The sequence below is a fragment of the Scylla paramamosain genome, chromosome 5, assembly GCF_035594125.1.
Source record: "Scylla paramamosain isolate STU-SP2022 chromosome 5, ASM3559412v1, whole genome shotgun sequence".
NCBI lineage: Eukaryota > Metazoa > Arthropoda > Malacostraca > Decapoda > Portunidae > Scylla > Scylla paramamosain.
In genome coordinates, this window is record NC_087155.1 from 506,351 (window position 1) to 530,000 (window position 23,650).

At 41.0% G+C, this 23,650-nt stretch overlaps 2 protein-coding genes and 1 long non-coding RNA gene across 13 annotated transcripts in view; 2 read left to right on the forward strand and 1 right to left on the reverse strand.

Moving 5' to 3' along the window:
• Positions 1–5,429, forward strand: part of LOC135100384 (uncharacterized) — a 54,252-nt gene extending 48,823 nt beyond the window's left edge. Inside the window, exons 9-10 of the mRNA XM_064003206.1 lie at positions 2,807–2,911; positions 4,774–5,429. The gene's annotated coding sequence lies outside the window, so the exon portion shown is untranslated. The remainder of the gene's footprint in view (positions 1–2,806; positions 2,912–4,773) is intronic.
• The window catches only part of LOC135100385 (ran-specific GTPase-activating protein-like), a 63,982-nt gene continuing 45,682 nt past the window's right edge, over positions 5,351–23,650 (reverse strand). For 9 of the 11 annotated variants that reach the window (XM_064003214.1, XM_064003207.1, XM_064003210.1 and 6 more), the window contains 8 exons: positions 14,721–14,901; positions 12,428–12,602; positions 11,328–11,488; positions 10,753–10,855; positions 9,455–10,477; positions 8,951–9,121; positions 6,940–7,061; positions 5,351–6,101 (listed from right to left, as the gene is read on the reverse strand). In XM_064003214.1, coding sequence (XP_063859284.1) covers positions 10,451–10,477; positions 10,753–10,855; positions 11,328–11,488; positions 12,428–12,442 — 306 coding nt within the window. In that variant the 5' untranslated portion in view covers positions 12,443–12,602; positions 14,721–14,901 and the 3' untranslated portion in view covers positions 5,351–6,101; positions 6,940–7,061; positions 8,951–9,121; positions 9,455–10,450. Of the gene's footprint in view, positions 6,102–6,939; positions 7,062–7,477; positions 7,562–8,950; positions 9,122–9,454; positions 10,478–10,752; positions 10,856–11,322; positions 11,643–12,427; positions 12,603–14,720; positions 14,902–23,650 lie in introns of those variants that run through there. The other 2 variants (XM_064003217.1, XR_010268649.1) reach the window with 2 other exon arrangements.
• The window catches only part of LOC135100386 (uncharacterized), a 10,778-nt gene continuing 6,997 nt past the window's right edge, over positions 19,870–23,650 (forward strand). The window contains exon 1 of the long non-coding RNA XR_010268650.1: positions 19,870–21,053. This is a non-coding gene — a long non-coding RNA (uncharacterized LOC135100386). The remainder of the gene's footprint in view (positions 21,054–23,650) is intronic.

Genomic DNA, 23,650 nt, shown 5'->3' on the forward strand with positions numbered 1-23,650 from the left:
GCGAGTCCGAGCGACCTTGAAAAGAGCTGAGTGATGATGCCACGTAGCATTTTAAAGGAGTACTTATAATCACCGCAATAATGTTGTCGTGTAATACTTATCGGTAAATTACGTGTTTTTTTTATATAATTTGTCTTGTTATAAGATACTGCAATATTCCACAGCCTGCAAAAAATAAGATTAAATAAGTGGCACCTCCGAGACTGCGACAATGCAGCCGTCTGTCCGTCACGTCAGCACACGCATAGCAGCGCACTAGCGAGTCCCATACATTTTCAACTCCTCTAACCGTCTAACGGGTAAACAAAGCCTTAAAATGCATATGTGTTTAGAACATTTCCTACTTAGAGTTACACGTTCCTTCATGTCATTCAGTATTTGCAGAAACTCGCGTTACACCTTGTATACAGTGGACAACAAGCAAGACAACACCGCTACAGAGCACATGGAGGGAAAAGGAGTGCAGTCTGATGCGACTTCCTCCCATCACACAACTTCTCCCATGAAAAAAAAAAAAAAAAGAAAGTTAAAAGTGAAACCAAGGAGAGTACATGCAAGCTTTTTTTCCACCCAATTCTTAAGCTGTCTTTGTCCACCGTGATTCAAAGCTTTTCCTCTGCTACATTTTCAAACACTACATGCAGATTTTTTTTTTTTTTTTCCTACTTCTTTTTCTCTTGTGAGTCTAGTAGCCTTCGAGTCACTCTGATGTTTTGAATGCAAAGTGGATTTCAGTGCTTTTGGCTTGTTGCAAATGGCTGTCTGTCTCTTATTCAACATATACTGCCGCCAACATTATTGCCGGTGAGAGCCGCCGCGGGCACCACCACCTCCTCAAAGGGATGTAACGCATGGCTTGGTGTGTGTGTGTGTGTGTGTGTGTGTGTGTCACGCGTCGCTAAGCCTCCCAGGATGGCCCGGCGGGAAGGGTCTCTCGCCGCGCTCTTTGGAGGCAGGCTCAGGTTATTGATTTCTAGCACTAAATTTACCGCCGCTGGTATTACCTGAGCCTCGGTATGTCGCGCCTTGTACATATGTTAATAATCGCATGAAAGGACACAAGGCGGTACGGTACCCTTAGCAGTGACGACAGGTATAGGTGATGGCTTATGATGCTTGAAATTATCCTAAAAATTTATGAATAAACAAAGTAAGATTTCATGCATTAGAAGTAAGATTTACATGCATTAATTAATTTTCATGCATTTTCATGCATGTAGTAGCAGCCCTCCGCCATCATGGCGGAGGGCTACTACTACTACTTCTACTACTACTACTACTACTACTACTACTACTACTACTACTACTACTACTACTACTACTACTACACACACACACACACACACACACACACACACACACACACACACACACACACACATTTAAGTAATTTAAGTGACTGGAAGAAATCTTTATCATATGTACTTAGCAATTCAAAAGAACATTTATTAGTTAGGAAAAAGAAGCATCGATGTTTTACTCTACGGAGTAAAAGTCTGAATATTTAAATGTCACAAAACAACAAAATGTAAATAGATGAAAAAGTATTATTGTCCTTGGTAATTTGAAACGTTAATAAAGAACAAAAAAGACTATCAATGCTTTACAAGCGATAAAGAAAAAAAAAAAAAAAGAATAACGAGAGCAGCGAGACATGAACATATCAAAAGAAACATTATTTTATTCCGCGATCTGCAACAGCACAATAATTAACAGGAAAAAAGAAAAGCATCGATTTAATATAAAAGGAGAAAATTGAATTGTGTAAATAAAAAAAAAAGTCAGGAAAAATGCCTGAAAACCGAGCTAATTATCTCTGTAGCCTCAAAAAACAGTCGTGGTGAGAGCAAAGGCAACTACTACTACTACTACTACTACTAATACTACTACCACCACCACTACTACTACCATCACCACCACCACCATCACATCACCACCACCAGCACCACTACTACTACTACTACTACTACTACTATTACAACTACCTTCACTTCCTATATTTACTATCTCGTTTTTCCTATATTATTACCTGCACTTTCTCCTCCTCCTCCTCCTATTTTCCTTCCTTCACTGTTATTTTCATCATCAGTTGATCAGTATAATAAGTTTTCTAAGATCAAATGACCTTTCTTAATAACGTTTTTTTTTTTTTTTTTTTTTTTTTCGTCTTTTGATCTATTAAGGAAACTGTGTAGTACGTATACTAATCCAGTAATCATTGTGTCGTCTCGTTCACGGGTCTGGCACTCATTCATAATCTCTCAGAAACTTCTTTTAATTCCGAATCAATTTACTTATCGTACTCTTATATTTTGGGAGTTCATCTTACATGCGAATGATATTTAATCAGAGAGAGAGAGAGAGAGAGAGAGAGAGAGAGAGAGAGAGAGAGAGACTTACAATCATTCACACTCGTTAATTACAAACTTAAAAAAACATCGATATTTTTAACAAAACTCTCAAAACAATCCATAACTTTACTTATACAAGCCAGCAATCATACGAACGCACACAAATTAATACCAGCGATAGAAAAAGAACTTATATTACGAGTATAGTTACGTATTCTGAAACGCTTCATTTGTTGTCTCACCATTTTTTCTTTTTTCGAATGCCACAGAGATGATTAGCCGGGTTCTCAAATGCGTTTCTTCTGTTAATAATACAAAAATCGTGTTAATCTGTCACTAGAACCATGAAAACATCTTTGAAAACCTGTGCAATTTGATTTAGAGTCTTATTAGTTTAGTGGAGGTGCGGCGCAGAAGTGTTTCAGAATAGGGATCATTGTCTCGTTTTCCTCCAGCCTGGCGGCCCTGCTCGGTCCCTTCCACGACTCGCAGCGAGAGAGAGAGGTCGAGGTGCGGTGGTCTCGTGGCGGAAGGCTGAAGGAGGCGGTGAAGGAGTGAAGGTAAGAGTTTGGTAATGGAAAGAATGTTAAATTATTACTCAGTGCGTGGAATTAATGTGTAACCCGTGAGATTGTGAATGATTAGGTTGAAGACTTGAGGATTAGAATGGATAGGTGTGATTGGGTTAGGTTTGTCCAGGTATGGGGATTAGGTAAGCCACGTTAGGTAATGTGATTAGCTTGAGCTGATATAGGTTGACCAGGTGAGGTTGGTAGGTGTGATTAGGTTGAACAGATGGTGATTACAACACTTAAGTAGTTAAGCTTATCAGGGGAGAGATGAATATGCTGATCAGATGGGAAGTTATAGAAGTTTAGCATTTTGCGAGGGAATAAGCTGCAAGGGTGATTAGACTGCAGGTAAAGTGATTTAACTTGTCAGGTGAGAGAAGTATGCTGACCAGATGGTAAGTTGGTTGCTTGTTTGTCCAGGTGATTGACGTCTGATTAAGCTTACTGAGGTGATAATTAAGGAAGTGAATTTGAGATTATATTATATAAGCACGTAAAATCATGTTGGATTGGTGTGTCCGTGGCTGCTATTTTGTGGTCCCTCTGCTTATTCGCTGTGCTGAGTGGCAGTTGGCTTCTTAACTACGATTGGTCATTATTTTCCTTTATTCATTATCACACACACACACACACACACACACACACACACACACACACACACACACACACACACCTACCTACTTACCTACCTTTAATAACGCTGTATGCACACCCACGCACTCTCATGCAGAAAATACTGATGACACAAAAAAAAAAAAACTGGTGGCACAAGAAAACTGGTGGCACTCAAAATACTGGTGATGAACTCAAAAAAAACTGGTGATGCATTAAAAAAAATTGGTGATGCACTCAAAAAACTGGTGATGCACTCAAAAATCTGGTGACACTCAAAAACCTAGTCAGGCAGCCAAAACAATGGTCATGCACTCAAAAAGACATAACCCCTTCTCAAACACACACACACACACACACACATTTCCATTCTAAATTTGCATTAGACTTTTCTAATACTGCTTTGTTCTATTAAACTACTTATTTATTTATTTTTATTTATTTATTTATTTATTATTTTTTTTATCCAGTTCACCTCAAAGTTGGCCTATTTCAAATAGTTCTTTTCCTAATTTGTTATTCATCTGATAAATATTTTCTTGTATAATATTTCCTCATGTATTTGGCTACAAAATTCTTTCCCTTATATGACGTGTTCATTATACAGTGGGTTTCAAAAAGATAGGCTAGATTTGAAATTGTTGTTTCTCTGGAACCATAAACTGACTATGAATAAAATTAATAAACTTAAAAGGTACGGATCAAAGTTTAAAGTGACTTTTTTTCAAATTGTAAGTTTTTTATTTGTGTTCTTCATGAGCGCAGAGATACAGAAATATTTAATCAAGTTCATCTTTCAAACTTGTGTATTAACTATCATGCCATTGAAATATCTGTGATGCCATGCAAATTTCTTCTATCGGGTGTTTTCTTCTACTCTGCATCATCCTTCAAATTTTTGCCTTTAGATTATAATAGGGACGTATTTATCAAACGCGCATTTCTCAGCTTCAAACGTTATACTGCCGTACTTTTCAGATTTTCTCTACCCGGTGCTTTCCTTTTTTTCAATTTTTGTTTCTTGAATATGACAGTATGGAATTTAGCCATATTTCATATTAAATCTCAGCACAGTTCCCATACCATGCAGTGCTTGTCAGGCTTCCTCCATTTTCCCATCATATATCTTGTGTAGTCTTAGTTTTGTAGGGAATCAGTTATCAAACACATTACAAGGAATCACAACACATACAACAAGCTTCATGTATCTAGGAACTAATGGTCTGTTTTCCTTGTAGGTGTGAAGTGTGCAGCTTCCACTTCATCATCCCATGAACAGCCCACAGGAATCTCTACCAGCACCTGGTTATTAAACAGTGTTGTCACGCCAGGCCCAATGTACTCCATTGCAATCAGGGAGTCAAGCTTCACCAGGAAAAGAGGCAGAGCGTCACCACCTTCAAGCCCCACAAGAGGTATTAAGTATCGTTGGGACAAAGCAATCAGGGAAGAGTCAAGTTGCAGTAAGAAGAGTGCGTCAAGAATTTCAAGCAGGAAGAACACGTAAAATTCCCTTCAAGTCATGGCGGGACCGACAGGCAACCTTCAACACTTGTGGAGGCACGAGAGCTGCAGGCAGTTTCACAAAGAAGAGGTTGCTCCTCACTCAAGTTGACGCAAGGACACAAGAATTGGCAAGTGTTGTTGCTCCCAGGCCCTGCTGCAAGAGTTCTCCAGTCCACTCCAGTCTGGGAAGGAAGAATGTAGCAAGTCCCTCTCTTCTGTATTCAACAACCACCACCACCACCTTCATTCAGGCTTGGGATAAGTTTTGTACATTCCAGCACTTCAGTAATAAGGAAAAAAAGTGCCATGTTTATATTATTGTTGTGTATTTATTCACTTAACATTCACATTAAAACAATAAACATTCAGTATACCATCTTGAACATAATGATAGTTATTTATGCCATGTCAATAATATCTTTGGCAAATAGTCTTTCTGGGAGTACAGGTCATGCCCCCAAGGTAAAAAAAAACAATGATAGTTATTTATGCCATGTCAATAATATCTTTGGCAAAGTCTTTCTGGGAGTACAGGTCATGCCCCCAAGGTAAAAAAAAAAAAAAAGTCAGGATTGGCTACTAAACTAAGTTTAAGATACCATTTGCAAATAGAAGCCCCATCCCAGCCGACACTGGAGTCGCTGCGACGGGGCTTCTATGTGCAAGTGGTATCTTAAAAGTTTAGAGGGCACAATCCTGTTTTTTTTTTACCTTTGGGGCATGCATGAATTATCAAATATTTATTTTTACACTATTATACCACACTGTTAGCTAACTATATATTTATTTCACATATATATAATAAGAATAGTCACAAATATTTATTTATTAGCAAAGACATACAAGTCGTACACAGCAGTGCATCCTGGACTAGAGACACTACCCTGGTGGAGTCAGCTGACATGTGCTGTGGCACCTGGCTCGACACTTGTACACCATCAGCACACCCAGTACTGGCTGCAGACACTCTCCATTTGGCTCTTCACCTGATGTCACACCCTGTGACATGGCACTACTGGCCTGACTGCAGACAGGACGTTCACCAACACAAGACAGACATCTGCAAAAGAGTAATGCAACTTGGGGAAGATGGAAAGTTACTAAGACATGAACTTATATCACACATACACACTAATTCTATAACTCAAATGCCGGCATTTTACTTTTCACAAACTTTTCACTCCCTTGAACAGCCCATCACCTGGCGCAAACAATCCTGAAACACCCCACAATTCATATCTATTTATCTTTCTATATCCATAAATTCCCCAAAAAACCTTATTTTTCACTAAACACCTTTCACGTGCACATCTCACAACAAAAACTCAAGCAACGCATCCTCTCCTCTTATTTCACACTGATCACTGCAGACCATTCCTTCTAACCCTCTTCAGTAACTCTCCACAACACACCACACCGGTAACACTCATCCATCCCGGTCACTCTTAACAAAAGCACCACAAGTGCACTTACCCAGCCCACACACTGCCTCTCTTGCAATCCTGTACCACTATTTTCACACTTACTGCTCTTCTAATCTTGGTAAGAGCACGCCTAATTTACTAATCTTATTAACCACCTCCCTCTTATCCTGCACATACATACATAAGGATTCATACACACACCATGACTCTCAACAATACTCTGATTACATACAGTTGAGGATTCCTTATCCAAAATTGTTGGGAGTGAATGAAAGTGGTGCATATTTTAGATTTCCCCAGTTTTTTTTTAATGACAACTTGCCAATTTCTGATACCTCCCATGGCAGTAAATCAAGCTCTAGTAATCAATTTTTTGGTGGGACAAAAACATGACAAGACATGACAATTAAAAACTTAGATTTTTAAATTTAGGATAGAGGATTCTCAAGTGTAGCAACAAAACACAGTGGTCACCTGAATTGGTTCCTGCAGTCACCGCCACCTGTCAGTCCCAAGGTTTCCAGTAAGGTGTATTTCTTGCTCCTGAGTTATGGGAGCGTCCCAAGCTTCCTTCCACTTCCTCTCTGTGTTACCACCTGTGGGGAAGACGCACATCTACGAGTATACTCCTGCTGCATGACTCACAACTCGGTCCAGAATTTAACCGTTTCACCACAACATTACACAGCAAAGAAGGCACAACAGAAAACATTGACATGTACATTTAACTCTTAAAGCAGTGGGGTGTATTGTAACTTGAAGGTCTCCACATACAGGATAAACTAGACTTTTCACTATGACAAGATATGATATGTCTACTCAAATAAGAAGACATGGAAAAAGTGCCAAATTGTCATACATGGCAACTCACGTGCCCTGAAGATGTTATGCTCAGTCTTTCAATCACTGAGAGACTGTCAGGCACAGTGGAGAGAGGTGTCTCTCCTGCGCTCCCCTGTACTTTTTTCCCCCTTGCCACTACCTTCTCATTTCATCGCTCACATTCAATACCCCTTAAATTACAATGGATCCCGGCAAGTTTAACAGGGAAGAGAGTGCCGTGATGGTGTTTGAGTCAAGGTCAGTAACTGTGGGGCTGGAAGGAAGACAGGGAGATCAAAGACAGCCGTGACACAGTTGGCCAGGGCTACACTAGTGCTGGGCACAGCTGCCACTCCTGAGAGAAAGGCTAAGGGGAAAAAAAGGAAGACAGATACAGGAATAATAAGTTGATGGAACACATGCACGGTGAACACTTAATTGCCACGCCATCTTTCTCCTGGTCAGAAGAGACCTGTGAGCTGCAGGATGACTGGGGGTGAGCGGCCTCCGTCCACCACCCGGGTGACGGCTGCTTCTGAATTTGCCATCTTCCTTCCTGTCTCACAATTACTGATCCCTTCTTGAACAAATACCATCAAAACACTTTTCTTCACTGTCAAGCTTGCCAGGACTCATTATGTGAGGAAAATTATGGGTGAGCCATCACATGAGAAGCTTGTACCAAGGGAAAACAGGCAGGGGAGTGTGGCAGTGTAGAAGAGGGGGACAGCTGAGTGTCATTGAAGAAGAGGGGATAGTTGTCTGGAAGGTTGTGTCGAGTTGATAGATGGAAGAATTGATTTTTTTAGACAGCAAACAATAACTAGTTTGGTCTGCCCCAGTCAGAAATTTTTGAGAGATCAGAAGTGAGGTGTTCTGTGGCTTCCCTGCGTGAACTGTTTACTTCCTGAAGGGTTGGATGTCTATGAAAAGACATGGATAAGTGCGGGGTGGTATCATCAGTATAGGAGTGGATAGGACAACAAGTTTGGTTTTAGAAAGTCACTGATGAATAATAGGAAAAGTGGGTGACAGGACAGAACCCTGAGGAACACCACTGTTAATAGATTTAGGAGAAGAATAGTGACCGTCTACCACAGCATCAATAGAATGGTCAGAAAGGAAACTTGAGATGAAGTTACAGAGAGAAAGATAGAAGCCGTAGGAGGGTAGTTTGGAAATCAAAGCTTTGTGCCAGACTCTATCAAAAGCTTTTGATATGTCCAAGGCAACAGCAAAAGTTTCACCAAAATCTCTAAAAGAGGATGACCAAGACTCAGTAAGGAAAGCCAGAAGATCACCAGTAGAGAAATAATGAGTGGTTAGTGTTAATACTACTACTGCTGCTGCTACTACTAGGGTCTGGAAGGGAGAGTTGGGAGTGTTAAGTGTATGGTGTTCCTGCTACTACTAATGCTACTACTCCTACTGTTATTACTACCACTACCACTAAGCTAACTAGAGAGAGAGAGAGAGAGAGAGAGAGAGAGAGAGAGAGAGAGAGAGAGAGAGAGAGAGAGAGAGAGAGAGAGAGAGAGAGAGAGAGAGAGAGAGAGAGAGAGACCAATTTTATATAGAGAAAAACATAAAAAAAAAAATACATCAACAACAACGACAACAACAACCTCATTAACCTGTTAGAGAAGAACTGAGAGAAGCTTACCATACAAGTGTGGCTCTCTCCAGCAGCAGCAGCAGCAGCAGCAGCAGCAGCAGCCCCTCTGCCCGGCACAGCTGCTCCACCAGGCACCTCCACTGCTCCCAGCCATCCTACACCTGTACCACCAGGAAGCTGACGAGGGCCACCTGCAGCTCTGGCACTAAGCTGTCTGGCCTGCAACACAAATCAAGATCAGAATATATTTAATACTGTACTTAATTCCTGCCAACTACTACTACTACTACTACTACTGCTACACTGTTCTGGAGTGCTAAAAAAATATACAATAATAACTATGACTACTGCTGTTACTGCAATTATTACCTAACAATAGTGAAGGGCAGAGAGAGAGAGAGAGAGAGAGAGAGAGAGAGAGAGAGAGAGAGAGAGAGAGAGAGAGAGAGAGAGAGAGAGAGAGAGAGAGAGAGAGAGAGAGAGAGAGAGAGAGAGAGAGAGAGAGAGAGAAAATGGAAAGAAAAAAAACAATAACAAGTAAACAAAGAGAACCTGTCCAATCATTGACTTCAAACTGTAGGAAGAACCAAGCCTATATTTTGTGACTTGACTGGGACTACCCCCTCTCTGTAGGCTGTCCTGGCTGGCTGGGTGAAGCCACAGTCCCTTCCTTTCACTTCATTTGTGGTGGCTGGGGGGCTGTGGGGGGCTGGGAAGTGGGTGAGGTGAAGGGCTGTGGGTCTGGTGTGTCTGTGGTGGAGTGTGGGGCTGCTTGTGAAGGCTGTGAGACTGTTTGTGAGGCTCCTGTGGTGTGTGTGATTTTTAGGAGTGTTAAAAGTAGAAGGCCGGAAGTAGTATTAAAGTTATACTTGGCGCTGGTCAGACCTCATCTAGACTACGCTGTGCAGTTCTGGTCCCCACATTACAGGAAAGATATAGGTCTATTAGAATCAGTACAGAGGAGAATGACTAAAAGGATACAGGGGATGAGGAGTATTCCTTACGAGGCGAGGTTGAAGCTGTTAAATTTACATTCTTAAGAGATACGTAGGTTAAGAGGGGACCTGATAGAAGTCTTTGAGTGGTATAAGGGTTATAACAAGGGGGATGTAGACAAAATTCTTAGGATCAGCAACCAGGGTAGAACAAGAAATAATGGGTACAAGCTTGAAAAATTTGGGTTTAGGATGGAGATGGGAAAAAATTTGTTCTCAAAAAGAGTGGTAGATGAGTGGAACAGACTCAGTAATCATGTTGTTAGTGCTAGGACACTAGAGAGCTTTAAGAGAAGATTAGACAAGTTTATGGATGGGGATAACAGATGGAAATAGGTAGGTATATTTCATACAGGGACTGCCACGTGTAAGCCTGGTCGCTTCTTGCAGCTTCCCTTATTTCTTATGTTCTTATGTATGTGTGAGGTATGTGGTGTTCTGTGAAGGGCTGTGTTAGATGCTGTGTCAGGGGCTGTGGAGGGCTGTGGGGAGGTGGAGGGGCTGCTGTATGTGTGTCCGTGTGTCTTGGAGGATCTGAACTCAGCCACTGGCATTAATTCTGCCGCTGAACAAACTCCACCTGAAAAATAAGGAGAGAATTAATGGCTGGTGATAAAATAATAATAACAATAATAATAATCTATCTATTTGAATTAATGACTGATAATAATATAGTGATAATCTATCTGTCTGTCTGTCTGTCTGCTTGTCTGTCTGTCACCATATCAGGCTGGTAATCCCACATGAGGCAGCCCAGTCAACACACACACACACACACACACACACACACACACACACACACACACACACACACACACACACACACACACACACAAACCTAACCCAATCACTTACAGCCTTCTTCTGCTTGTTCCTCAGAATGTTAATGGCCTCCATGCCCCGTTCCTTCCACTGTGGGGGCGACTCAGAAGTGTGATAAAGAAACAGCTTGTACTGCCTGCAGGTGGTGGGGGGGGGTTACGTTAGGCTGGCACTGTCTGCATGTTAGGTTAGGTTAATAAAATGAAGAGAAGTTATGTGAAGAACAAGGAGAGGAGGAGGAGGAGGAGGAGGAGGGGGAGGTAAGTAAGAAAGAAAACATAGATTGAGAGAAAATAATAATAATAATAATAATAATAATAATAATAATAATAATAATAATAATAATAATAATAATAATAACTATTTACCTGCAATAAGAAAACCTGACCTTACCTAACAATGATAAAACAGCAAAATTACCATCAGTACTTGACCTGACCTGACTTCACCTAACAACAAGAAACAGCAAAACTACCAACAACATTTCTCAATAAAATAATAAACCAATAAAAAGCTCACAAAAATAATAATAATAATAATAATAATAATAATAATAATAATAATAATAATAATAATAATAATAATAAAAACACCATTACCAACCTGACCTGACCTCGAAACTCAGTCTTATCATTTCCTCCTCCTGGTCATCATCACTAACCACGAAGACCTCCAGCAAGGTCACCACTGGTTCAAAGTAGGGGTCATGCTCCCCTACTCTGCTGGTTGACTCCCACTCCTCGCTCACCACGCTGTCATCGAGGTCTGTCTGTCTGAGAGAGAGAGAGAGAGAGAGAGAGAGAGAGAGAGAGAGAGAGAGAGAGAGAGAGAGAGAGAGAGAGAGAGAGAGAGAGAGAGAGAGAGAGAGAATTAGGCTTGGTTGGGCTAGGAGGAGGAAGAGATGGGAAGAGAGAAGAGGAAGTCTAGATGAAAGAAAGAGGAGAAAGAGGAAGAAGAGGACAAACATACATGCATATACAAACAAACAAACAAACAAACAAACAAATATTCAGTTAAGACAAGAAAAATGAAAAAAATGAAAAAAATAAAAACGATATATTGACACACACACACACACACACACACACACACACACACACACACACACACACACATAACGAACCAACAAAACAAACAAACAAAACAAACAACAAACAAGAAAATGAAAAAAATAAGGAAAATATTTACGTTAAAACCATTTTTTTTTTTTTTATCTAAACGAACACAAGAACTCCCCCACTCCCGCCCTCCCTTCCCTCACGCGCACGCATGCACGCACGCACGCACGCACGCACGCGCACACACACACACACACACACACACACACACACACACACACACACACACACACACACAATTCCATACATAAAAAAAAAAAAAAAAAATCGAAAATACAATAAAATAAGGAGGCATTTTGAGCCATATTTCCCTTATTTCCCCTTGTCCCCTCGTCCCTTAGGGCTCAAGATGGCCGCCCACACCTGCTTCTTACTGGCGGGCAGGTGTGTGTGTTGTACATCGCTAATTAAAGGAGTAATTAATAATGGTGGGGCATCACCCTCGATCATCCATCGATTTTCCGCCATAACATCCCCGCCACCCGTCCTCACATATACGCCTATTTTACCTATTTACATCTCCCCACCGCCGCCATTCTCGTGTGTGATGATAGCTAGATGATGTGAGTGTAGAATGGTAGCCATGTTACCTTCTCAAGAGCCATGGTGTCGCCGATGATGATGGATAATTGTGGCTGTCTCTATCAATCCCCGCGATGCAATTTTGTAAGCAGACTCACCATCTGATATGGAAGCTCGATCTTGATCTTGATGGTACAGGTAGCTCGGGATCACTCTTAAGCCAGGCCTTTGGATCGGCAACTCCTGTAGAAGGGAAAAAAAGAATAAATAACAAACAGCATCATCTACAGTAACTGTTCGTACATCTGGCACGCCACATTTTCTCCAGAAACTCTTTCACCGCCTCAATCATCCTTTCATTCGCCTCTCTACACAGTCCCAGCAACAACACCATCCATTCCTTTCCTGTCTTCTCCACTCTTTCATTCCTATCATGCCCTAACTCAGTCAGTATCACTTGCATCATCTCATTCCTGTCTCTGGCATACTTCACACACTCCAGCACCACATGTTCCACCGTCTCATCCTCTCCCATGTCACACATCTGGCACACTTTGCTGTGGGACTCAGACCACCTGTAATTCCTTGCGTTCACATCCATACACTGTGCCCTCGCTCGGAAGAGATCACCGCCCAGGCTTCCATCATACTACCTTTCATACCTCGGGGCCCCTTTCTCCTTGTACCATTCCAGGGTCTTCTTTCTTTCCGTCTAATTCTTCCAATCATTCAGTCCCACACATTTCACTTCTTTATCTATCTCATTCTTCCATTTTCTCACATCCCAGTCAGCTCCCACTCTGCCTCCTCTTGTTACCACCCATTCACGCTCATTTTGATTCCTCCCAGTCATTTTCATCGCCCACACAACTTGTAAACCAATCCTGTCTGTCATTCTCATGCACCTCTTCCACTATTTGCTTCCACTTTCAATGCACAGGTACACCTTCCTTGCTATTCTTGCATCATCCATTTTCTCAAGCCTAATCTTGTATCTAAATGCTCTCTCCAGTTTACAATCTTGAATATTGATCTTTGTTTTGTGTCTTTTGGGAGTTTTTTGAATTTTTTTTTCTTTTTAATGTTTTTAATATACTTTTCAAATAGTGTTGATAGTAAAATGTTGTGAATTTAATGGGCTATCATGGTGTACTATTGGTTTTGTTTTTTTGCCGGTAGTTATTTAGATATTCAGAAAATGTTGAAAGTATTTGGGTGTCTTAGAATTTGATATATGATATGATATATATATATATATATATATATATATATATATATATATATATATATATATATATATATATATATATATATATATATATATATATATATATATATATATATATATATATTTTTTTTTTTTATCTCTTTATTAACTAACTTGTAATTGGTGATGGTGATAGTCAGAGATGAGGAATTTAATGGACTATCATGGTGTACTACTACATTTTGTTTTCGTCTGTTAGTTATTTAGATATTGTGAAAAATGTTGAAACTATTTAGGTGTCTCAAAATTAGAATTGCTATATATTTTTCAACTTTTATTCTTATTAACTAATTTGCAATTGGTGATGGCGATAGTCAGAGATGAACAATTTAACGGACTACCATGGTGCACTATTAGTTCTGCTTTTTGACTGATAGTTTTTTAGAAATTTAGAGAAATATTATAGAAAAGTTAAACAATTTTTTCTCCCTCCTCCTCCTCCTCTTCATCATCATCATGTTTCTCTTCTTCCTATTATAATTACTACTAATGTGTGTGTGTGTGTGTGTGTGTGTGTGTGTGTGTGTGTGTGTGTGTGTGTGTGTGTGTGTGTGTGTGTGTGTGTGTGTGTGTGTGTGTGTAATAATAATAATAAGAAGAAGAACAAGAAGAAGAACAAGAACAACAAGAACAAGAATAAGATGATGATGATAATGAAGACACACATATATAGAAGACATACTAAATCCTCCCTTAAAAGACATACGTTTTCTCTAATTACGTCACTTATTTAAGAAACATAAGGTCGAGCATCCTACAAATTTACTTACACGTAAAAATTATAAATATAGCTCTTTCTCTGACTTCTCCCACTTAAACATAATAATTAGTAGTATTAAACATCACAGAATAGTAGATTTAAATAGTATATACAAGTGAAACTATAAAAAAAAACTCGTATAATAGCAATAAACAGGAATAACGAAATACAGTCTAGTGTCCCTTAAAATACATACGTTTTCTCTAATTACGTCACGCCTTTAAGAAAAAAAGTCGAGAATCTTTGCAATTACGTTTACAAAATGGACCATATTGACATTACACGCATAACTACTATTACTAATACTATTACTGCAACTACTTCTACTACTTACAGCCACTTCTATCACCGAAATAGTTGTACCACGTAACTTTCAGGTCTCCTTGTTCACCGATAGTCCAACACACTACAAGGGCAGCCTGATAGTCCAAGAAGTCACCACAAACGTGTGACCATTCACTACTCCTGCTACTACTGCCATGCTGGTGGTGGTGGTGGTGGTTGTTGATGCAAATCTGATGGAGAATAAAGATAATAGTAGGTAATAGTAGTAGTAGTAGTAGTAGTAGTAGTAGTAGTAGTAGTAGTAGTAGCAGCAGCGTTAGTAGTAGTAGTAGTAGTTTCAAGACACTTATTCATCAATTTTTGACTACTGCTTTGACCCTTTTATGGGACTGGCATTTCAGTGGGCATTTTTTTTATTGGATTTTTGTTGCCCTTGGCCAGTGTCCCTCCTACATAAAAAAAAAAAAGTAGTAGTAGTAGTAGTAGTAGTAGTCCGTGTTGCGTTTTCTTCACCCGTGTTACGTTTTCTTCGTCCCTGTTTGCCTTACGCCCATCTTCGCATCTTCCACTGCTCTACTTTGTGTCAGAAACAAGTCTCATTCTTCTACTTACTTTACTGCTGTCTCTGCATCATTATTTTGTTGTCTTTCATTCCTATTATACTTCTAGTTTCTTCTAATCCCTTGGTGTCCCTTTGTCGCTTTCTGTTCTTCCTTTATCACCAGTTTCTGTTGTCCTCATTCCTTTTTCTAAGTTTCATTAATTGCTCTCTTTCATTCCTCTCATTTTATACCTCTAATTTATCCCTTTTGTAGTTCCCTGGTGTCTCTCTGTTTCTCTCTGTGTTTCTTTTATCACCAGTTCCTGCTGCTTTCACTCCCCTTCCTCTCCTGACCAGTTATTCACCACCACTCTTGTTTCTTGCCATTCCTCGTTACTCAGTCATTCTTAATCACTCCCTGTCGTTTCTTGCCGCTGGTTATCATTCCGTGTCATTCTCAGTCATTCCTAATTCCTCTCTGTGACCTCTTGGCACTCTTTAGGATTACGTGTCATTACCACTCATTCCTAATCATTCCTTGTCGTTTCTTGGCACTGCTAGTCATTCCTTGTCACTCGCAGTCATTTTTCACCTCTCTCAATAACTTTTTTGTCTTTCCTTATCATCTCTTATCACTTTAAGTCATTTCAGTCAACTCCATATAATTTCATCATTTCAAAACACTCCTAGTCGCTCATATTTTTTTTATACTCCTCACTCCAGAAGCCTCCCAGCCACTCTCATTTTCATACCTCGTCACTCCAGAACACTCCAAATCACTGCCGTTTTCATATCTCGTCACTCCAGAACACTCCAAATCACTCTCATTTTCATACCTCGTCACTCCAGAACACTCCAAATCACTCACGTTTTCATATCTCGTCACTCCAGAACACTCCAAATCACTCTCATTTTCATACCTCGTCACTCCAAAACACTCAAAATCACTCCCATTTTCATTCCTCTTCACTCCAAAGCACTCCTATAGTCACTCCCTGTCAAACCCTGTCACTCCTTGTTCATCTCCACCATCTCCAGACACTCCCCAACCCCTCCTAGTCTTTCAGTCACTCGTACTCACTCCACACGCCTGTCTTTCCTCATTTTTTTGTCTCGTACTAATACCCAACACACCAATGCTACCCTACTCTCTCTCCCCAGCCTCCCATCCACGTGTCGGTTTCCTCATCGTCTCCTTGCACTTCTCTCCCTCCCGCTCTCATCTTGATTACTGGGAGAGGCAGTGTCGCAGTGGCCCAGTCAAGGGTGCGTCTATGTTTAGCCTTCAGCCTTTCAAGTTCCGACTAATAGATTCTGGTCTTTTTTTTTTTATGTTTAACTCCTTTATTTGCGTCCGTGTGATGGAGGTCAAGTGATTTGGTGCAAAGGGCCTCGCTTCCACTTGATTTGCTACGTTTGACCTGCGACGCGTGTGACTTGAAGTGGCGGGAAGTTGAGAGGTTTAAAAGCTCCGTCGGTCAGTTTCCCCTCTTGACTGCTTAAGTGGCAAAGTGGCTGCGTTTAATTAGGATGATTTTGAACGAAAGGCTGTGGAAATCTTGCTACTCCCTTTCCTATTCTTTCTCCATGATTAGCTGTGTCTCTTTCTTACTCTCTCTCTCTCTCTCTCTCTCTCTCTCTCTCTCTCTCTCTCTCTCTCTCTCTCTCTCTCTCTCTCTCTCTCTCTCTCTCTCTCTCTATCTATCTATCTATCTATCTATCTATCTATCTATCTCTTTATTTGATTAACCTCTTCTCATTTTTCTTCTTTTCTTCCTTTCTTGTGTTACTCTTCATTTCCTTGCTTACCTCTAATTTCTATATTTTCTTATCTTCCTCTCTCTTCTTACTCTTCCTTCCATTGCTTATTTTTCCTGTTCTCTTTTCCTTTCTTCCTTTCTTTCCTTACCCTTCCTTTCTTTGCCTACCTCTAATTCGCTTTTATTATCTTCCTTTCTCTTCTTTATCTTCCTTTCCTTGCTTATCTCTCCTGTTCTGTTTTCCGTTCTTCCTTTCTGTTCTTACTCCCTTTCCTTGCCTATCTCTACTTCTCTCTCATATTATCCTCCTCTCTCTCTGCTAACCTGTCTCTCTACTTACTCTTCCTTCTCTTCTTTGCCTCTCATCCTCTTTTCCTACCTGTCTTTCTTTTTTTACTCTTCCTTTCTTCTAATTTCTCTCTTGTTACCTTCCTCCCTCCCCCCCTTGCCTCTCATTTCCTCCTGTTACATATCTTTACAGTCTTAACGATTAACAAGTGAAATTGGAGTAGCTTTTTATCTCTCTCTCTCTCCCTCTCTCTTCTTCCTCTTCTTCCTCTTCTTCCTCCTCTTCCTCCTCCTCCTCCTCTTAGACTTAATTCTTTATTACTTTCCTCTCAAATTCATGTGGTTTTTCTATACAACATTTTTTTTTTTTTTCTGGGCAGTATTGGTTAGAGTGATGAGAGTGGTGGGGAGGAGCGTCTGTATCATCCTGTCTCTCCCACTAATAGCGTAGAATAGTTACCGAAACAGTTTAGTAAGGAGCTCTGTTGCTGTTTGGACTTTCTTTGTATTCCTTTGTATTCGTCCTTTTCCTCCTCCTTCTCCTCCTCCTTCTCCAGCAGTATAACCAACCAGCCGGACAGATAGACAGAGAGAGAGAAAGAGAGACAGAGAGAAGGACACACAGAGGAGGGTTTAGAAAAAGACTCGGGAAGAAAAAGTCCAAGACATCCTTTTCTTATCTCATTGAGTGTCCGTCTGCACGGCTCTTCAAACAACGCGAGGAACAGGAGGAGGAGGAGAAACAAGAGGAGGAGGTGGAGGAGGAGGAGGGGGAGGAGGAGAAAGAGGACGAGGAAGAGAATAGATCAGTGAAAGGCTTTGTGTTGAAGTATTTTTTTTTTCTTTCTCTCTCTTAGTGGTTAAAATGGCGGCTAGTTACGAGGAAGAGGAGGAGGAGGAGGAGGAGGACCACGAGGAGGAGGAGGAGTTGAAGTTGTAAAACGTCACTGAAAAATCTGAGAAAACTGATAGTTTTTTTTCCGTCCTCTCCTCCTCTTTCTCCTCCTCCTCCTCCTCCTCCTCCTCCTCCTCCTCCTCCTCCTCCTCTTCCTCCTCCTCCTCCTCTTGGTCGTCTGTCATTATATTTCCTCGCCTCCCTGACTCTGGCCCTCGCTCTCCCAATCAGAAAGGCTTGTCAAGTCATTCGTTTGTCTGAAGCGTGGAAATGATGGATGATTGTCGCCTTTCAAACAGACACACACACACACACACACACACACACACACACACACACACACACACACACACACACACACACACACACACACACACACACACGCACGCACAGACAGACACACAGACCGACACTTAAGGTTCACGTTGAGTGTTAAATGAGTGTTTTCCGTTTGTCGTTCTTGGAAAGTTCAATCATACAGGAAAGAATTGAGTTTTCTTCTTCTTCTTATTATTATTATCATTATTTTCTTCTTTTTTTCTTTTTTTCTTCCTTTCAGGTCTCCTATTTCTCTACCTAAAAAAAAAAATGACATTGTAGTTTTATTTAGACAATTGCCAGACAGATATGTGTTTCAGTTCTATGTGTTATTTTCTTTATTATTCATTTGTATAAATTTTGTTACTCGTGTATTTTGCAGTATGTGATTCGTCATTTTGTCTATAAAGTGTGTGTGTGTGTGTGTGTGTGTGTGTGTGTGTGTGTGTGTGTGTGTGTGTGTGTGTGTGTGTGTGTGTGTGTGTGTGTGTGTGTGTGTGTGTGTGTGTGTGTGTGTGTGTGTGTGTGTTTAAGTCATTCACACTCACCCCCAGGAAATAAAATAAAAAAAAAAGTTTAATTAACGCCATGAAAAACAGATTTGCCAAAGATAACTTGGTCTAAAGATGAACAAGCCTTAAGCGCGTCTGTTATGAGCAGCAAACTTTTCTAATTAAGCTTTTTTTCTTTTCCTTTTCTTTTTTTTTTACTCGAGCATAAAATGAGAGTAATGGTCTCAAGATAAGCAATCATTGGCGATTTCATTAAACGGCATTTAATTTGCACCAAGAGAGAGAGAGAGAGAGAGAGAGAGAGAGAGAGAGAGAGAGAGAGAGAGAGAGAGAGAGAGAGAGAGAGAGAGAGAGAGAGAGAGAGAGAGAGAGAGAGAGAGAGAGAGAAACTTAAATTTACATATGCATTGTTTAATAAGTTTTAAAATTTTTCTTTTATCTGTCTTTGAAACTCTTCTCAAACCTTTTTTTCCCATCCCATCCTTCTCTCCTTCTCTTTCTTTCCTTCCCTTCCCTTCCTAAATTCTTTCCTCCTTGCCCCATTCCTCTTTCCTTTTTTCCTTCCCATTCCTCCTTTTCCCAGTTCTTTCCTCCGTCCCCTTCCTTTCTTCTGCACTTTTTTCCTGTCTTTTCCTTCTTTTCTCCATTTTCTCTCTTCTCTGCACCTTTTCTCCCTCTTCCATTCATCTTTTCTCCATTTCCTCTCTTCTTTATTATTTTCTTGTATTTTCCCTCCTGTCTATATTATTTTCCTTTTCTATACCCTTTTCTTCCTATCTTCCCCTTTTTTCTTCATTCCCTTCTTTTCTTACGTCCTTTCTTCCCTGTCCCATCCTTCTTTCCTCCATTCCCTCCCATTTCCTCCTTCTCTGATCCCTCACACAAGCTTCTCTCATCTCCATCATCTGCCCTCATTGTCCTAAGTATTCCTTACCCATTTTCTTTCCTCCTAAACCTTTTTCATCCCTCTTTTCTTCCCTCCGTCAATTAATCAGTTCAACTTTTCCTTAGTTTTTTTTTTCCCTTCCCTACTGATTTGTTTCCCCATCGCCAATTAGACACCACGGGAAAAATACATCGAGGGACACTTTTGTTCCCCATCAGCATCAGAGGAAGGAAGTAAATACCACTGATTGTAACAAAACATGACCTACTCTGCTCTCCTGGGACCGTCCTGGTGAGAGAGAGAGAGAGAGAGAGAGAGAGAGAGAGAGAGAGAGAGAGAGAGAGAGAGAGAGAGAGAGAGAGAGAGAGAGTGGGGGTGGTGGGGCTCGTGGGGAAGGGATAGAGATGGGGAGAATCGAAGTCAGTTTCCAGGGAGGTAATAGAGAAGGGGACTTTTTATGCAAGAGGGGCACTGGTCAAAGGCAACAAAATATATACCTATGAAAAGAAAGAGCCAAAAAAGTTTAACACAAATGAGAGAAGTGTCTTGAGACCTCGCTCTCGAAAGAATTCAATTTATAGGAAGGGGGAAATACAGAAGCAGGCAGGGAGTTCCAGAGTTTACCAGAAAAAGGGATGAAAGATTGAAAATACTGGTTAACTTTTGCATTAGAGAGGTGGACAGAATAGGGGTGAGCAAAAGTAGAAAGTCGTGTGCAACGAGGGCGCGGGAGGATGGAAGGCATGCAGTTAGCAAGATCAGAAGAACAGTTGACGAGAAAATAGCGATAGAAGATAGCAGGAGATGCGACATTGCGGGGAAGAGAGAGAGGCTGAAGACATTCAGTTAGAGGAGAGGAGCTGGTAAGACGAAAGGCTGGTCTGGTCTGGGGGGACAGTCTCGTTAGGGGGACAGTAACCTGATGAAGCGAGCAAACACGCGGTTCAAGATTGTCCCAGAAACGAGTAATCATTGTTGACCGTCCTTAGCTCGGGACAGGACCATCAGCTGGGCGGCGGCGGTAGTGGTGGCGACGGCGGTTGTGGTGGTAAGGTTATACGAAGAGGAAGAAAAGGAAGAGAAGTAAAAGGAAAAGCCAGAGGAGGAGAAAGAAAAATAGAAGAAGGCGCGAGAGAAGGAGATGAGGAGGAGAAGGAGGAAAGCGCTATAGAAGAAAGAAGAGTAAGTAGAGAAGTAATGATGGGTGTTGGAGTGCCCTTCTCTCTCTCTCTCTCTCTCTCTCTCTCTCTCTCTCTCTCTCTCTCTCTCTCTCTCTCTCTCAAGTGTGTCGGTGTGTAGTAAATATTTAAGAGAGTTCTTAAAGAAAATAGATCGCTGAGAGAAAAAAAGAATGTCAAACAAAGAGGACAAAGAAAAAAATCAATAACTTTGCTTCCTCCTTCCTTCCTTCCTTCCTTCTTTCAACCTTTCCTTCAGCATATTCCTCCATCACTTCTTCCTTCATATATCCTCTCCTTTAACCCGTTTACTCCTCATCCCTTTTATATTTTTATCTCCTCCTTCCTCTTCCTCCTCCTTCTCCTCCTTGCCAAAATAACATTGCCTTCCTAATATCCTTCATCCCCCTACCCACCCCCCAATATCCTCAGTATCCTTTTGTGTCCCACGCTTCCTAACCTCCCTGCCCCATCCTTCCCCTTCCTTCATCCTTCTCCATACACTCCGGCCTCGCTTCTTATAAACAGACGAAGACGAAGCCAAAGTCAAGAAGCCGAACACACACATACTTCCGAACGAGGGCAGTGGTGGTGGTGGTGGTGGTGGTTGTGTTTAGTGATTGAGAATATTGGTTTCAGGCAAGTTGGTTGTGTGTGTGGGGGAGAAAATACTTATATTAAGGTGAGCAGTGAGACAGGTATTGGTGCTTGGGTCGTGATGGTGGTGGTGCTTGTGGTGGTGATGATGGTGATGGCGGTTGTCTGTTCTCTTTGTGTTTTATTGTTTATTTATTTATTTATTTATTTATTTATTCATGTCATTTGGCCCTTTTGTTTGTTTTGATTGTTACTATTGCATGTATTATGCATTAATCTATTTATTCGATAACAGTAGTAGTAGTAGTAGTAGTAGTAACAGTAATAATAGTAGTAGTAGTAGTAGTAGTAGTAGTAGTAGTGCTAAAGCAATAACAGAGAGAGAGAGAGAGAGAGAGAGAGAGAGAGAGAGAGAGAGAGAGAGAGAGAGAGAGAGAGAGAGAGACCAGAGGAACCATGAATCTATCAACTTTCCTCTCTCTCTCTCTCTCTCTCTCTCTCTCTCTCTCTCTCTCTCTCTCTCTCTCTCTCTCTCTCTCTTTCTTCTTCCTACTATTTTTTTTCCTCTACTCCTCCTCTTCCTCCTCTTCCTTCTTTGCCTCTCTTCATACTCATCTTTCTCCTCCTCTTTATCTTCCTTTTCCTTCTCCTCGTCCTACCTCTCTTCCTTTTTTTTTCTTTCTCCTCGTCTTACTCTTCCTCTTCTTCTTCCTCTTCCTCCTCCTCCTCCTCTTCCTCCTTTTCCTTCTCCTCGTCCTACTCCTCCTCCTCCCCTTTTTCCTTCTCCTCCTCTTTCTCCTCTTCCTCCTCCTTTTCCTTATCCTTCTCGTCTTACTCCTCCTCCGCTCTCACTTCTTTCTGCTTCCCCACTCTCTCTTTCTCATTTACGTTTGTGTGTGTGTGAGAGAGAGAGAGAGAGAGAGAGAGAGAGAGAGAGAGAGAGAGAAAGTATGGGCCAGTATTTACTGTACAATAGCGGTCTTCAACACGAGAGAGAGACATGAGAGCAGGCACGGCTGGCAGCGAGGGGGCGCGCGGCGTTTGCCTGGGAACAAAATGGCGTCCCATTTCCCACTTGTCGCTACTCACAATATTGGTGCTCGATAAGGAGTGAGTGGCGGCCATCTTGCAAATCAATGAATAACAGATAATGTGGTATTTGAACGTTAACTAAAGAAATACTGAATTAACCTAAATACTATATTAGTGATGGTTTGCATTCTCTCTCTCTCTCTCTCTCTCTCTCTCTCTCTCTCTCTCTCTCTCTCTCTCTCTCTCTGCGTGTGTGGACATCTGGTTCTCCTACACGTTCTCATCGCAATACTCTTCCAGTAAATCCATGAACAAAAAAATATTTCTATAAAGAATATATTTTATGACAATACGTGTGTGTGTGTGTGTGTGAAGAGGCAAGGAAGTGTTTATTGGCGTTGCCTTACACACACTGTATTCACACTGTGCACGTGTCTGACTCTGCCTCAGTGTGTCAGGCCGAAGCTGCCACACAGACACTTGTTTTTCCTTTTTAAGGCTTCCTCTCATCACACCGTGACACCTGATCACTATTATACAGGCACTGGTGCTAGGGATAGTAGTGGTAGTGGTAGTAGTGGTGGTGGTACGAGTAGGTAGTAGTAGTAGTAGTAGTAGTAGTAGTAGTAGTAGTAGTAGTAGTAGTAGTAGTAGTAGTAGTGGTTGTAGTAGTAGTAGTACCAGAAGTAGTAATGGAGGTGGTAGTAGTAGTAGTAGTAGTAGTAGTAGTAGTAGTAGTAGTAGTAGTAGCAATGGTGGTGATAATAGCAGTAGTAGTAGTAGTAATGGTGGTAGTAGTGATAGTTCTAGTGGTGGTATTAGTAGTAGTAGCAGTAGTAGTAGTAGTAGTAGCAACGGTGGTAGTAGTAGTAGTAGTAGTAGTAGTAGTAGTAGTAGTAGTAGTAGTAGTAGTAGTAGTAGTAGCAGCTGTAGTAATGGTGGTGGTAGTAGTACTAGTCTCTTCTAGACAGG